The following is a 16,461-nucleotide window of genomic DNA, read 5'->3' on the forward strand; positions in this document are numbered from 1 at the left end:
AATTAAAGCTTTAATGTACAATTAATGCAACTACCGATTTTGCTAAGACCATGTGTAGTGGGAGGGAGAAGACCCTTGGGCATTTTGTGATATGTGGCGGTCCAGTTAACATATGTACATTGTGGGACCTTATTATGCACCTTTAGAAACTTTTTCTAGTAAAAAGCCCCAATTATTAAGGTCGTCGAAAAAACTCTTCTTTTGCCGGAAAACTCAACTTTTTAGCCGGAAAACTCAAAGTTTTCATCCCAAACTTGTTTGTAACCATAGATTGGACCTTTAGGAACTTTTTTCCGACCAAAAACGTTTTTCCGGCGATCAGAGACTAACGACGTTAGGGTTCTGTTAGTCAGGGTCCATTAAAGGCCAATATGTGAAAAGATGGGACCACCAGTGGAAATTTTTAAAGTTGGGACCGTTGCCGGCCAACGGACAATAGTTGAGATTATTAAAATCCATTATTCCTAATCTTTTTAGGAATATTTTTCTTTTATTGCTGTATTATCGGGCCAATATCTAGCCGGAAATTACATCGAGATAGAAGGTAAACGGGCAACAAGCTGCGCCGTTATTCCCCTTTTAAATAGCAAAACCAAGTCTTTTAAAAACTACATCCATAGATTGCAGGGCCATAATATTACTATGCATGACCCTTTAAATTCGACTAAGTAGGTCCACAGCCTCTGACGCAAGAAAACCAAAGATAAGAAATAGCTAGGGATGGCAAAAAAGCCCAAGCCCGACGGGTATACCCGAAACCCGAAACATACGGGCCGGGTATACCCGAAGCCCAATGGGTATGGGCCGGGTACGGGCTTAAAAATAGAAAAAATTCGGGTATGGGTACGGGTATGGGATTTAGTGATACCCGCCCGATACCCGGCCCATTTACCCGAATTATAGATTTCCATATATATAAACGTAGTAAATGTACTTATTACCTTCTCTATAGTCATATGCGGCTATTTATTTGGCAAGTGTTTAGTTAACATACAACTTATTTTTAAACATGTATATTGGATATGGAAACTATCACCCTTTATTATGTGGATGTTTTATGAAAATAGGTGGTCATGATACAATTATTTAATTAAGTAATCGTTTTAATTTAGTTTAGCATATGTGGTCTGATTATGATATGTAAGTTATGATATGTAAGTTATCAGTCATATTTTCATTTATTATAGTCATTAAAATAGTAAATTATATAAACATCAAAGTAAAAATTGCATATTTGTCCTAACATGTATTTTTAAGAAATTAACGGGTATACCCGATACCCGCGGGTATGCCCGATACCCGAAGGGTAGTTACCCGAAAAATACCCGACGGGTAACGGGCCGGGTATGGGCCAAAGAATTACAACCGGGTACGGGCCTGGGATTACCAATACCCGGCCCAAGCCCGGCCCAAGCCCGGCCCATTGCCATTCCTAGAAATAGCGGTCCGGAAAATAAAAGAATAACACATGATCAAAATAAAAGCTTGAGTAAGAAAAGTTGGAAGAAAAAACAAGACAAGTCTTCCATTTTGAGCTTATTCTCGTTGATTTCATATGTTTTCTTTTTCTTCATCATTTTCACTCTTCTCTAGTCACGTGTTACTTATATACTTTCTTCATATCGTTTTACATAAACATTCTTTTTAATATATCCCTCACCTCATTATGCATAAAACCATATTGATTGCACTGCACCTCTTGCATGATACCACCAAATCGGCTAACAAGTTTGGCACCCATCGGTAGAAGAAGTGAAGAAGGAGAAACGGTGGTTTGACTCCTGTCAAAACCCATAGATGCCACCGCTATGCAAACGACTATTACCATGGCGTGGTCAGGCTCTCTCTAAAAGCTTATTTGCAGTAACCTTGCCTTCAACATTAAACGCGACAACCTAACCCAAATTCATGAACCTTCATAACCTAATCATAATCCACATGCTCTTTTATATCGTCATGGTCCTCATAGTCGTTCCATGGTCTCATTTTTGCCGTATCCAACCCTAGCCAATAATGCATGTTGGTTATCAAAACACTAGTCACCACCCATGTTTAACTAGAAAAGTCATAATCATTTACGCATTTTGATTTTTATTTCTAAAAACGATTATACACATAATTTTTAGTTACATATCATGGAAATTATTTTGTTTTTACCTTTTCAGTGTGTTGCATGTAATTTTTGTATCGCACAAATACATATTTATGAATGCAATGCTTTATTTGCTTTTATTCCGTACTTATAACTGTTTTACCATATTGCGTTATGAATGCAATGCTTTATTTGCTTTTATTCCGTACGTATAACAGTTTTACCATATCGCGTATAAGAAACGATCCGGGTATCGTATAACTATATACACACGTTATAATCATAAGAACTTTAATCTTAATTTTTAGCTAATTATAATTTTAAGAACTTTAATCTTATTTTTTTTAAAAACTAATGACATATATTTACTAGACGTATTCAAGTAGAAATACAATTGCCTAGATGAAAATTATAATTTCAAACCATTAAAGATCTCCATCAAATGTTATTTAAACATCAACAAATATTACACAAGTAAACAAGTAATATGATTCATAGAATACAAAAACCAAAAGAACATAAAACGATAAACGTAAATCTTGAGTTGACTTATCTAATTCTAATTCTAACGAGACGCAACTTCCGTTTGCTCGCCGTTAAATACCGTCGTAAATCGTTAACTTAACCACACCTCTTTTAACGTTAGTGTGTGTTTTCTTTGACCTTAATTCACACTCTCCTTCTCTCTCTAAACTTTCTCTCTCTAGCTTTCCTTTTCTCTCTCTCTCTCTCTCTAAATTAACGGCATATTCATCTCTCCCAAAAATTTGAGCTTTTCACGGAGACAAAATCCATTAACCCAAAAGCAAGAAAATACCCACATTCAATCTTTCTTTCTTGAAATTTTTCTTGAAATTTTTCATTAAAGATCCATAAAAACATAATCTTTCTCTCTCTAGAAACACCCACACTTTCTCTCTCTCTCTAAAAAGATTAACACCCACATTGATTCTTGAAAATTTTCTTAATTTTTTCTTCAAAGATCCAAAAAAATATAATCTTTCTCTCTCTAGAACACACACACACTCTCTCTCTCTAACCCAAAGCAAGAAAAGAAAATACCCACATTGATTCTTTCTCTGTTTCTTGATTTTTTTTTTTTGAAAATTTTCTTGATTTTTTTTGAAAATTTTCTTTGAAGATCCAAAAAAGATTCAATCTTTCTCTCTCTAGAACAAAACCCACATACCCACTCTCTCTCTAAACATTCTTGGCTGGAAAAAAAATGGTGGTGAATGTGATAAAATGGAGGCCATGGCCGCCATTAATGTCAAAGAAATTCAAGGTGAAATTGGTGGTGAAGAAGATGGAAGGTGGGAGCTGTGATCCTGTGCATGCGGACCCAGAGAAGGGTTACCATAGGGCTGTGGAGATTAAGTGGAAAGGGCCCAAGATTACTTTGAGTTCTTTTAGGAGGACTGTGAAGAGAAATTTCACCAGAGAGGAGAGAGTTGTTGACCCAAACGGTGTCGTTCAGTGGGATGAAGAGTTTCAAACTGTTTGTACACTTTCTGGGTATAAAGAGAATGCTTTTAATCCTTGGGAGATTGGGTTTACTGTGTTAAATGTAAGTTTCTTGATTACCCTTTTTTAATATATATTTTTTAAATATTTTTAATTATTTTCTATTAATATTTTTCATGTTTTTTTATTTAGTTTTTGTTAAGTTTAATGAATTGCAACTTTGCAAGTACAAATCTTGAAATGCCTTTTGACACTTTCAAAAAGTTGGGTGATTTTATTCTGCACACTTTCTTGATGGGAATCTTATGTACACATACATAGTTACATACTTACATACACATACTCTGTATCTATATATTTAGACATACATTTGGGCATCTTAGTTAGGGTTTCTTTGTTCCTTTATTGCATTTTTGTGTGTGTTGTTTAAATGTCATATAGGTTAACTTTTAACATAATTTGCAATAATATTTATATTCGGTATTTGGTTTTGCGTTGTACCACGAGTTTAGCGTAAGCTGTGCTTTACCTGGTCCCATTGGTTAGCAGGGTATTGGTGGAGTAACGGGTTCTCATGCTCACCGAAAGGAAAAAAATTAAAAAATGGTGTACTTACTTGAAAGAACATAGGAAGGCAGATTATAGTATTATGCTAATTTTGACCGTTTTCTTGATGTTGATATCTATACTCATGGTAGTTATTCCAATAAATAATGGTTTATTTAAAGACGTCGAATGCCCTAGTTTTGCTCAAGATATGATTGGTCCACTAGTGTCGTGAATCGTTATGGATGACGCAAATCATATACCGTATATTGTTGCATCATACGTATCCTATACGTATCCTATGTTGTCGCATTATGTGTATCCTATATTGTCGCATCATACGTATCCTATATTGCCTGCATCATATGCATCCTATATTGTCGCATTGTCGCATCATACGTATCCTATATTGTTGCAGCTATTCCTAAACAGATTATGTGATCCCTAAATAACCAGACGGTTTCACTGTACCCAAACGCTAGAAACTAAATATCTGCGACCTAATAAACGCAATAATCAGCCAAACGCTCCTTTAGAGGTTTCTAATAAGGGTTAAAGTTGGAAATCTCTCTTACGTCCGATCTTTATAGTATTGTTTCCTAGTAGTTTCATATGTCCTTTTTTTAACTTAGGGATCAAGCCCGGGACCGAAAAACAAAATTCCTATACTTGGAACAGCATCTTTGAATCTCGCTGAATTTGCTTCGGCTGCTGAAGAAAAAGATCTCGACCTCACAATTCCTCTCACCATTTCATGTGGAGCATCTGAGCCGGGCCCCTCTCTTCATGTAAGTGGCCTTTATTTTTTATTTTATTTTTTTTATACGGAAAATATTCACAATATGTATTTTTGCATTGGTGTATTTAGTAGATGCAATAATTCTAGTTTTAGAAAGTCTGATACCTAAGTAAGGAATTTCCAACATATAAAGGATCTTACTAGTGTTCTTAAGCGATGATTTGTTGCCGTTTTGGTGTGATATGCATGTAGGCCCCACATAATTGTGTCGTTACTTTTAAATAATGAATTTCAGTTTCCCCTTTTGCCATCACATTTGATGTGCATGTACATATAGAAACATTTTACCTATCCCATCGAATAAAGATTGTATGTTTGACTCGGTACATAAATTAAGAAACGAAATACCTCAAATACCCTTGAAACAAAGACACAAAAGAAGAATCTTGTGGCATGTGGTTCTAAATCGCTACTGTCGATTTATTTGAAAAGTTGATATGCAAATAAGTAAATTTAACTCGGAACTTTTCTAGCCAATAAACGTTGCGTTTTGTTAAAGGGCTTGTAATCTTGAAACTGAATGTGCAGATACAACTTAGTTTGATGGAGGTGAGAGCGGATCAAGAATCAGCAGATCCGACACAAAGTCAAAGTCAAACATCAGAAAGTTCATCCGGAGAGAAAGACGAGCTTTCCGCACTCAAAGCCGGACTAAGAAAAGTCAAAATCTTTACGGAATATGTTTCAATTCGGCGAGGTAAGAAAACGTCTCGTGAAGATGATCATGAAAGTCGAAGCGAGGACGGTGATTATTCCTCATACCGTTTCGATTCGGAATCACTAGAAGAATCCGAGGAAGGCGAGTCAAACGAAGTCAAAGAAGATTCCACTTTTCGGAAATCGTTTAGTTATGGGACGTTGGCGCATGCTAACTGTACCACGGGGTCTCTTTATGAAGACAGTGTTTATTACAGTTATAGAAAATCCGATGTGGGTTGCTCTCAAAACGATGATTCGAACGCTTCGGTTTCCGAACCGTATGTGGTTCCGAATCCGAAACGTGGTATCTTTCCTTGGAAGAAAAGGAAGCTGAACTTGAGGTCACCTAAAGGCGAACCGCTTTTAAAGAATGCTGAAGAAGGCGGTGATGATATTGACTTTGACCGCCGCCAGCTCAGCCCAGCCGAATCTCTCGGGGTAAGTGAAACTGAAACCCTTATGCACTTTTAGTTTTTCACTAGGGATGCAAATGAACCGAAACGAACACGTTCGTTTGTTAAGGAAATATATGTGTTCACGAACTTTCATGAACACTTACCGAATGGGATTTTCTATTCGTGTTCGTTCATTTAGGAAATGAATGTGTTCGTGTTCGTTTGTTAATTTTAGGTAACGAACGTTCACGAACACAAACGGATGTTCATGAACACAAATTAAAACAAACAAACACAAACAAGCGTTCATGAACATAATATATAATACACCGATACTTATTAAATATTTTATTTGTCAGAACTAACGAAAATAAACGAACACGTTACCGAACTTTCACGAACATAAATGAACGAACGCGACCTCTGTTCATGTTTGTTCATTTAACAAAACGAACGGAATTTCTTGTTCGTGTTCGTTCATTTATTAAACGAACGAACACAAACGAACTTCCCGCCGAATGGTTCACCGAACTGTTCGTTGAATGCTCGGTTCGTTTGCAGTCCTATGTTTCACCATGAACAATAGAAAGAATTTTTTTTTTTTTTTTATTTCTAATGCATTTTCATTTTCTTTTAGCAGTGGCATACGATGAACGATCAATCTTTGATATCAGAATTCGGTGACGATAGTTTCGCTGTCGGAAATTGGGAACAGCGGGAAATAACCAGCCGTGACGCACACATGATGCTTAAGACGCAAGTATTCTTTGCGTCAATCGATCAACGATCCGAACGAGCAGCCGGAGAGAGTGCATGCACCGCACTTGTGGCGGTTATAGCCGATTGGTTCCAAAATAACCACAATCTCATGCCGATTAAGTCCCAACTCGATTCTTTGATTCGCGAAGGCTCGTTAGAATGGAGAAATCTTTGTGAGAATGAAGTTTACATGGCCCGGTTTCCCGATAAACACTTTGATCTCGAAACTGTTCTCGAAGCCAATTTACGCCCGTTATCGGTCAATCCCACGAAATCGTTCATCGGGTTTTTCCACCCTGAAGAAGTCGAAGAGGGTAGTTTCGACTTTTTGCATGGCGCGATGTCTTTCGATACTATGTGGGATGAGATTAGTCACGAGTCAGAGCCACGAATCTACATTGTAAGCTGGAACGACCACTTTTTCGTCTTGAAAGTTGACTCCGATGCGTATTATATCATCGATACTCTAGGGGAGAGACTTTTTGAGGGGTGTGATCAAGCTTACATCTTGAAGTTTGACCGAAACACGATAATTTATCAACTTAATGCCTCGGAATCCGGTTCTGATGATTCTAACCGAAAGTCAACTACGGAAACCGTTGCATCGGTGGTCAAGAACGCGAGTGAAAACGAGGTTGTTAGCGAGGGTAAAGAATCTTGTAAGGTGTATCTCAAAAGCTTCTTGGCGGCCATTCCGATAAGAGAACTGCTAGCGGATATGAAAAAAGGTTTACTTTCTTCAACACCGATTCATCACCGGCTACAGATTGAGTTTCACTACACTCAGTTACAACAACCGACACCTGTTCCAGTCATCGCGCCTGCGGTTGATGACTCAGCAATCCCGGTTGCCACATAGGATAGTTTCGCAGGCGATGCTAGTTTTAGGTTTACAGTTTTAAGTTCAGAGTTCAAACTAGCTTTGTTTTAACAACTTGTTTTTTCTTATAGTTTTTTTTTTTTTTTTTTTTTGTGTTAAAAGACTCTTGGGATGGAAAGTGAAAGGGAATCTCAAATGTGTAGTCTCTGTTTCCATCTTTTGCAAATGGAAAAAAGTTGACTTTTTTGGTCAGCTTTTGTTTTTTAGTTGGAATTTTGGTGTTTGTTTTTTCAGATTTCAGTTCCCAAGCTAATGGTAATTGGTGTTAAAGAATCCTGCATTTCTGTTGATGCTTTTAGGTTTCCATTGGTGCAGATAAAGTCTTTTTCACATTATGTAGTTTGTGATTCCAGCTGTCTTAAAGACCGAGCGTTGTGGAATAACTTATCATGCCACATCATCCTAATAACTCGCGAAATACTGCGTTGTCTAGTTATTGGGAGGGTTCCAACCAATCATATACCTTTATTTTATTTCATTTCTTTAAAATCTTTGTTTTTGTTATTGATACTGGGGTGTTTAGTTATTCCACTATGCATTCCTTTCCTCGCCATTCGGTTCATGATCGCCAACGGAGAAAAGGTGGGGCACATGCCTTTTCCAACCAATCACATCAGGGGCGTAGCTTTCAAGGGGCCGGGAGGGGCGCCCGACCCCCCGAACTTTTCGCTCAGTAGTGTTATGTATGTACGTTTCGTATAAAATTTTTTAGGTATATTTGTTTTCGACCCCCCGGTTTTATAAAAAAAAGTACTTATATATAATTTTTAGGTCCGGTGACTTCCGACCCCCCGTTTGAAATTTTCAAGCTTCGCCACTGAATCACATGCCTTTATTTTATTTTATTTCTTTAAAATCTTTGTTTTTGTTATTGGTATTGTATTGAGTGTTTAGTTATTCCACTACACCTACCTAGTTATTGGATGTTTAGGTATTGCTCAGATTCCTATGTGGCAGTGACGTGGTGGTGATGTAGCAATGGTTTAGTTATTCCACAACACATAGTCTAATTTGAACCCACTTTATGATTAGTAATTCATATTAGACTATGGGGTGTGGTTCCACTTTCTACACCTCATGATAATAGTCACATAATATATGAGGGGTATGGTAATCCACTTTCCATAGGAGTGGAAACTGCCACATGTCTACTTCTCATTGCTTTATACCACTAACCTTGGTCCCACGTCTTGCCCGCTTTTCCACGCCTGTGGAGTGAACACGACCGAAGCCTCATAATTGATTGGTTGACCACTCCTTTTGCCCCTCAGCTCGTGTCGTTGGTTTGACACACACACCGGACAACGTTACGATGATTGGTTTGGGTAACTTTGTTTTAAAAAGCTTGCGCCTCAAGGCGGCTCTTTACACACATTTGTGTTAAATTTGGTCAAAATTATGGCGTGTAGGTGATTGATATTAAAAACAACCATAAGGGGGATGTAAAAGGCTGATATGTACAAGAGATGAGACATTTGATGTAGATAAAACTTATTTGGTTGTACACAGAGTAAATTTTACGTACGTGAAGCTCATACCTCAGGTGATGTGGCATTGTGAAGGCGTGGCCTTAAACACCTCAGGAGGGGGCGTGAGTGGGTGGTGGTGTGAGCTTCTTCACGACGTGAGAGGTGTGGTGATGTGGGTTATGCTTTTTTCAACCAATCAGAATAATTTGTTTATTATTTTAAACTTATTTCAAAATAGTATTATTTTAATGGGTAGTGAGTGGTGAAACTAGGGGTGTTCAAAAAACTCGTGGCTCGCAGCTCGCTCGAAAAAAGTTCGGCTCGAAATTGGCTCGGTTGTAAACGAGCCAGCTCGGCTCGGTTTGTAAACGAGCCGAGCTCGAGCTTGGCCTGGCTCGGCTCGTGAGCCGGTTCGATAAGATTTACATCCTTCATTTTTTTGTCACACATCGCTCAGAAGATAAAAAGTAAGGGAGTGTTTCCCCTATAAAAGAAGGTAAATAAAATGTAGAAAGTGAGTTAACTATTTATAGTTGCCTATTTAGCCATTTGGTTAAATTAAATTGCATATATGGCCCTTAGTATATGAAAATATTCATTTTAGGGCTTTTTATTTAGTAAATTTTGCGGTTTTTTGTTAGTTCGAGCAAGGTCGAGTCGAGCTAGCTCGAATTTTAATTTAGTCGAGCTTGAGCCTCAAATCCCAGCTCGATTTGAATTTTGAGCTCGAGCCAAGCCAGCTCGAATTCAGTTTGAGCCGAGCTCGAGCTGGGTCGAGCGCGGCTCGACTCGGCTCGTTTACAACCCTAGGTGAAACCATAGTGAAGGTTAGTGAAAAAAAAGTGAATGCCAGTGGTGCGGTGAGGTGACAAGTACTTTACGACGTAGGAGTGATGTGGAGTGAAAAAAATGTGAAACGATAGCGGATGGTCTAAGCGTCTCGGAGTGTTAACAGTTCTAAAACCAAGCATGTGATGCATGTTGGTTCAAAAAAGACCTTGACTTTTGGTCAAATTTAACCTATTGTGTTCCAAAATGTATGGTCTTGTTCCAATTTCCAAGTTGAGGACAAGTGGTTTCTCTGATAATTCTGTTATGCTGCATATGTGATGATTATTTTGGGTCACCATGTGGTTCAATTTATGTCCTTGCTGTAAAGTTTTCACCTTTTTCACTTGTAGTGGCCATACTTTTTAATGTCTCAATAAAACTTTATGAACAAAAAAAAATGAATTTTAAATGTTGATGTATCTTTAATTTTGTATAAATTTTAATACACATGGTACAACTTGTGATGCACTGAAAGTGGTATCAGTCTTGCTTAATATGACAATAAGCATCCAATGTGGTTGCTTATAAACAATGAATATAGTACAACCTTTATTGTACAATGTACAAGTTCTGGCTGAGAATCACACCACAAAAATACAAATTAAATCATTTTTTATACAGGGACAAATATTATATATTCTTGGTCACATGATAAAAATTTTGAATTTGTTTGACTTTGCTAATTTTGTCGTTTTATGAGAATATTGGTCAAAGATTGACCAACCATGCATGCATCTTGATTCATAACCCATCCCTTTAATAGTTAAATATTAACCAAATAATTAAAAATAATTTATATACCTAAAAGGAAATAAATTACTAGATATATATTAATGGGCGAATATTTCTTTTAAAATATTAAAATTAAAAAACCAAAGCTGAACGACAAAATATATCATTATATATTTTTAAGTATAAAACAAAAAGAAAAACAATGGAAATAAAGTTACAATATGATATGGACAAAATTGTACTCTTGGGCCTCTATAAACGCTGACAGGATATTAGCCTATTAGGAGCAGAGTGATGGTGGGTTAATTTACTAGACATTGGGCCAAACCCAGTGAGTTATTTAGTGGGCCAAAATTTGGGCCTCTATTTTCTAACTTTTTCAATTTTATATATAATTTTCATTTTCAATACATACAAACTCAATGGGCGCCTATTGGGTGAAATGGGCGGTGGAGGGAATAGTGTCAGGCAGCTGCCTGACACTCCTCTATTGGACAAACAAATTTATGATTTTATCCTGCTTTAAAATTATGATTTTGCTATCAGTTTAAAATTATGTTTTAAAAATAAATTTACGCTTTTGCTCTCAGCTAAAAAATTCAATTTTGCCCTCGGTTAAAAATTACGACTTTGCCCTGTTTAAATTTACAGTTTTACCATTAGTTTTTAAAATTATGATTTTGCCATCAGTTTAAAATTATGTTTTTGCCCCCACTTAAAAATAAATTTACGCTTTTGCTCCCAGCTAAAAATTTCAATTTTGCCCTCAGTTAAAAATTACGACTTTGCCCTGTTTAAATTTACAGTTTTACCATTAGTTTTTCCCCCTTATAATTACGATTTTGCTATCAGTTCAAAGTTATGTTTTTACCCCGAGTTAAAAATAAATTTACGCTTTTGCTCCCAGCTAAAAAAATCAATTTTGCCCTCGGTTCAAAATTACGATTTTCCCCGTTTAAATTTACAGTTTTGTCATTAGTTTTTTTTTTCTCACAACCAAGTTACAATTTTTCCCTCAAATTAAATTTACATTTTCTCCATCGTTTTTGTTTGTTTTACTGGTTAAATTACAATTTTCCCCCCAGTGTAAAATTACAATCATGCCGGCAGCTGCCTGACATTCCTCCATTATTCCATTTAATTGACGATTTTATCCCTGAAAAAAAAGTATGATTTCGCCCGCAGTTGAAAATTACGTTTTCCCATTGTTTTAGTTTTTTAGCAAAAGTATAAAACTTTTTCTCTAATTGGTTGACTCGATTTAATTTTTTTCCGTGTCAAGAAGCCGCCTAACACTCGCTCATTAGTCCTGAAAAATTACAGTTTTGCCCTTATCCGAAAAATATCATTTTAGTTTTTTTTTCCTAGCAAAATTATAGTAGTGATTTTTTAATTGATTAAGAATTATTCGGCCATCGCCCCGCAATGCGGGCGGGGCACCAACTAGTTAACTCTATTACATTTTACAACTTTCGTGAACAGTGCTTTATTAATTTTTTTTCTTTTTTGACTTTTTTTTTTTTGTCTTTTTGAGCCAAACCAATTTATGATTTTGTCCCATTTTAAAATTACGATTTTACCATCAGTTTAAACTTACGTTTTTACCACCAGTTCAAAATAAAATTATGCTTTTACCCCCGGTGAAAAATTACAATTTTGCTTTCGGTTCAAAATTACGATTTTGCCCCGTTTAAATTTACAATTTCGCCATTAGTTTTGTTTTCTTCCTCCCAGCTAAATTACGATTTTGCCCTCAATTTAAATTTACATTTTTTCATCGTTTTTGTTTGCTTTCCAAGTCAAATTACGATTTTGCCCCAGTGTATAACTACAGACACTGAATGGAGGAGTAGTTCCAGGCAGCTGCCTAGAACTCCCCCATTGGCCCAACCAATTTAAGATTTTATCTCCGCTTTAAAATTACGATTTTGCCATCAGTTCAAAATTACGTTTTTACCCACAGTTCAAAATAAAGTTATGCTTTTGCCCCAACCAAAAATTACAATTTTGCCCTCGGTTAAAAATTACGATTTTGACCCGTTTAAATTTACAGTTTTGCCATTATTTTTGTTTCTTTCCTCCCAGCCAAATTACGATTTGGGCCTCAATTTAAATTTACATTTTGGCATCGTTTTTCTTTGCTTTCCTAGTCAAATTACGATTTTGTCCCACGTGTAAAATTACAGTCATGCCATCGTTTTAGTTTTTTTTTTTACAAAATTGTGGTAGTGCTTTATTTTAATTGTTTGACTCGGTGTAATTTTTATTCGTGATTCGTGCCATGCGACTTCCTGGCACATGCTCATTTATCCTGAAAAATTACAATTTTGCCCCCAGTTTAAAATTATTGTTTTTCTATCGTTGTTGTTTTTATTAAGCAAAAGTATGATAGTGTTTTAATTTATTTGGTTGACTCAATGTAATTTTTTTGAGATCGTGTTATAAGTAGTATGTACAGGTAATCAAAACACAGACGTACATGTTATGATAGAGAAATATTCGGCTTAGTGCCCCGCAACGCGGGTGGGGCAAACCCCTAGTAAAATACAATACCATTACCAATTTTGTGAATAGTGATTGATTTTTTTTGTTATTTGTATACTTTTTACAGTTTTACCCCTCAAATTTTGTTATTGACACTTACAACCCCTTACCTTTCTAAAGACTTTGTAATCGAGTTTTACGTATTTATTTTTACGTATGTGTGGGTATAAATTCAAGTTGATTTACGTTTCGACGTAAAGTTTTCTGGAAATGAGTCGGGTCAATGTAATATGTTTTCGTGCTTACTTTTTTATGTACGTTTTCAGTTGGTCTACGATTTAACGTAAAATTTTTACAAAATACTAAGACAACGCGCGGGGCAATTTACTAGTTTCATACTATATATTATATGTCACACAAACGCTGCATACATGTATAACAAACTAATAAGTCATAAGTTCATAACTTGTAAAGTGATGGGCTAATTTACTAGACCAACAGGTAGCTTCCTTTTAGTGGGCCAACTCTTGGGCCTCTATATCAATTACTCTCGTTGACCTTTTAGCCTAATCCAATATATAAAAACTTTTGACATACACCAACACAATTTTTTGGACGGTTTTTTTTTTTTTTGAACGGATACACCACAACACAATTGATTAGTAATTCTTAATAAATCAAAATCTATACTATATAATAAAAGAAACCACTTTTAAGACACTTGTCATCATATTAGGGCATCTCTTATAGATAATTATTATTTTATCTTAATTTTTTCTAATTAATTATAGATAATTCTCATATTAAATATTATTTAGTTTAATATCTTATGGATAATTATTATTTAGTTTAATTTTTTCTTCTCATTTACAATATCATTTAGAGAAAATTATGATTTTGGCCTCTGTAGTTATATGACTTTTATCCTTTTAGCCCAAATTTTTTTTAACATCTGAGCCCTAACGTCTTCTTTTCTAACCCTTTTGACCCCTAACACTAACCCCATCCATTAAATGTTAGGGGCCAAAAGGGTTAAAAAAAGACGTTAGGGGCCAAACAGATTAGAAAAAAAGACGTTGGGGGCTTAGATGTTAAAAAATTCTTTTTTTGGGCTAAAAGGGTAAAAGTGATATAACCACGGGCCCAAAATCGTAATTTTATTTTTTGATGTATAAAATTAGATCCATTTAATTCGTACAATACACGAGTTTTTAAGGATATATATGTAATTTATTCAAACCGTGTAATACGCATATTTTTAAAGATGTACTTTTTTTTATTATTTGGTATATAAAATTACATTTATTCAACCCGTGTAATAAATGGGGTTTTTTAAAGATGTATTATTTTATTATTTGGTAAACAATATTACATTTATTCAACTCGTGTAATACATGTGGTTTTAAAAATATAACTTTTTTATTTTGTATATAAAATGACATTTATTCAACCTGTACAATATTGTTCTTGTAGATATAACTTTTTATTATTTAATATATAAAATTATATTTATTCAACTCGTGCAATAAAGAAGGGTTTTAAATATATATTATTTTATTATTTAGTATATAAAATTTATTTATTCAACCCGTGTAATACACGGGGTTATAATCTAGTGAAATATAAAACAAAATATATATACAACAAATTTATGCAATTCAATAGCATTAAACTCTACAAGATCTACGGTATAACATATGTAAAGAAAATGTAGACCTTCAAGACCAAATGTTCATCCGAGTCGAACCAAGCCAATCCAAATAAGAAAAAAAAAAAAACTAATCTCGTCGTCTTGCAAGTGGGACAACTTCGGCCAAAGGCGTCGAGAGCGGTGTTGGCATGGGAGACGTTCGACAATTAGGGCACGTAGGGTTCAACCGCAACCACGGGTCAACACATTTAACATGAAAAAGGTGACCACAATCAGGAAGTTGTCTAAGCATATCACTTCCTTTGTAATCACCCAAACAAATAGAGCAACAAGTTGAAAAGCCCGAATCCGATTTATTGATCTTAGCATCTTTGTAGAGCATAGTGGGATAGCTCAAAAGTGTCTCATCATCAAGGCCCACTTCAACCACACAATGGTTTGAGTCGGGTTGGCCCAATGCTTGAGCTAAACTATTCCTTTGGGCCCGGATTTGGGCGGCTGATGGTGATGGTGTCGATGTTGTTCGATTGCAAAAATAAGAAGCTAGAGTGATTGTTGTAATAAGCAACAACATTCCAACCGAGATCCCAATACCATACCCGAACCCGCTGATATTTTGTGACCCGAGAAACCCACCAGAGTTTGGATCCGGGCCCATGGTGTTGTTCATCTTCTTGTTTGATTTGGTTTTGTGCAAAAGAGGTATAGAATGGAATGAGGTGAAGGAAATGTTGAAATATTGATATTGCCAGCCATTTTGTGGGGTGTAAATGTGGAGAAATGGCTATTTGGTGGGGGGTTGATTTTTAAAATATTATTTTCGTATTCAAAAGTCAACTGCAACGTAAAGAGGGGATCAAATTGCAAAAAGAATTCAAAAAATTTAGGGGATTAAGTTTAAGTGTCATTTTTCAAAGTAATATGAATCTTTAATTATATTAAATTATGAAAGCTTACGTTATAAAATGTCAACGGTTTTCATTTTAAGATACCTCGTTGAAATACTTGTCATACACGTTGATTATATATGTGGTATTCGTTAAGTATTACAATAAATATGACGTATAATTAATACATTTATTTATAATTCTTTTATCAACTAAAACTTAAACCTGTCTAATAGTATTAAAAATATAACTTTCATTTATATCAAGTCATTAATAATTATCACTTACTTTCTTTTTTTGTAACAAAAAATATCAAGTCATTAATAATTATCACTTACTTTCTTTTTTTGTCACAAAAAAGTTAATTAAGTTTAAATATTTAGTTGCATATAAAATTCTAGTTATATATTTCTGAGGGTAACACCTTAAATTCTACGTATATAGACTTTCGTTCAATTTGAAAACATAATGCGGTGTGGACGTGCTGTTGCATGGTGGAAATGCACGTTGGGAGTACCACAAAAGATGGGGATTCAACTTCAAGTCGTATTTATTTATTAATTTATTTACGTATTTCCGAATATACATTAAATATGATTTTAGATTGTAATTAATGCCGGCGTATGTTAAAAATGACGGTCACGTTCATGACCAGCCTTTTATTCATTTAAATCAACAAATATACATTTATATCTATACCGGGGAAGGTTCATTTGAGAAGAAAATTTTATTGAGAAGAAAAAGAATAAAAGGGTATAATTGTAAAACATTAA

The 16,461-nt window shown here is 35.3% G+C and overlaps 2 protein-coding genes across 3 annotated transcripts; one reads left to right on the plus strand and one right to left on the minus strand.

Moving 5' to 3' along the window:
- Nucleotides 1-2,692: 2,692 nt before the first annotated feature.
- Nucleotides 2,693-7,847, plus strand: LOC110868462. Of its 2 annotated transcripts, none has more exons than XM_022117621.2 (4): nt 2,693-3,659; nt 4,735-4,890; nt 5,430-6,038; nt 6,633-7,847. In XM_022117621.2, exons 1-4 carry the CDS (start codon nt 3,318-3,320, stop codon nt 7,611-7,613), a joined length of 2,088 nt encoding a protein of 695 aa, XP_021973313.1. In that variant the 5' UTR covers nt 2,693-3,317; the 3' UTR covers nt 7,614-7,847. The 2 variants fall into 2 exon arrangements, with proteins under 2 accessions (XP_021973313.1, XP_021973314.1); XM_022117622.2 differs by having other exon boundaries at nt 2,698-3,659; nt 6,636-7,847.
- A 6,924-nt stretch (nt 7,848-14,771) lies between these two features.
- Nucleotides 14,772-15,544, minus strand: LOC110867301 (RING-H2 finger protein ATL70). Its single transcript, XM_022116404.2, has one exon. The coding sequence runs from the start codon at nt 15,469-15,471 to the stop codon at nt 14,929-14,931; it is 543 nt and encodes a 180-aa protein (XP_021972096.1). The 5' UTR covers nt 15,472-15,544; the 3' UTR covers nt 14,772-14,928.
- Nucleotides 15,545-16,461: the final 917 nt, after the last annotated feature.

Source organism: Helianthus annuus, chromosome 7, assembly GCF_002127325.2.
Source record: "Helianthus annuus cultivar XRQ/B chromosome 7, HanXRQr2.0-SUNRISE, whole genome shotgun sequence".
NCBI classification, from domain to species: Eukaryota; Viridiplantae; Streptophyta; class Magnoliopsida; order Asterales; family Asteraceae; genus Helianthus; species Helianthus annuus.

Coding starts and splice junctions, on each gene's coding strand:
- LOC110867301 (XM_022116404.2), bottom strand. CDS start 15,471: ATGAACAACACCATGGGCCCGGATCCAAACTCTGGTGGGTTTCTCGGG.
- LOC110868462 (XM_022117621.2), top strand. CDS start 3,318: ATGGTGGTGAATGTGATAAAATGGAGGCCATGGCCGCCATTAATGTCA. Junction 4,891..5,429: donor AGCCGGGCCCCTCTCTTCAT/GTAAGTGGCCTT, acceptor CTGAATGTGCAG/ATACAACTTAGTTTGATGGA. Junction 6,039..6,632: donor GCCCAGCCGAATCTCTCGGG/GTAAGTGAAACT, acceptor ATTTTCTTTTAG/CAGTGGCATACGATGAACGA.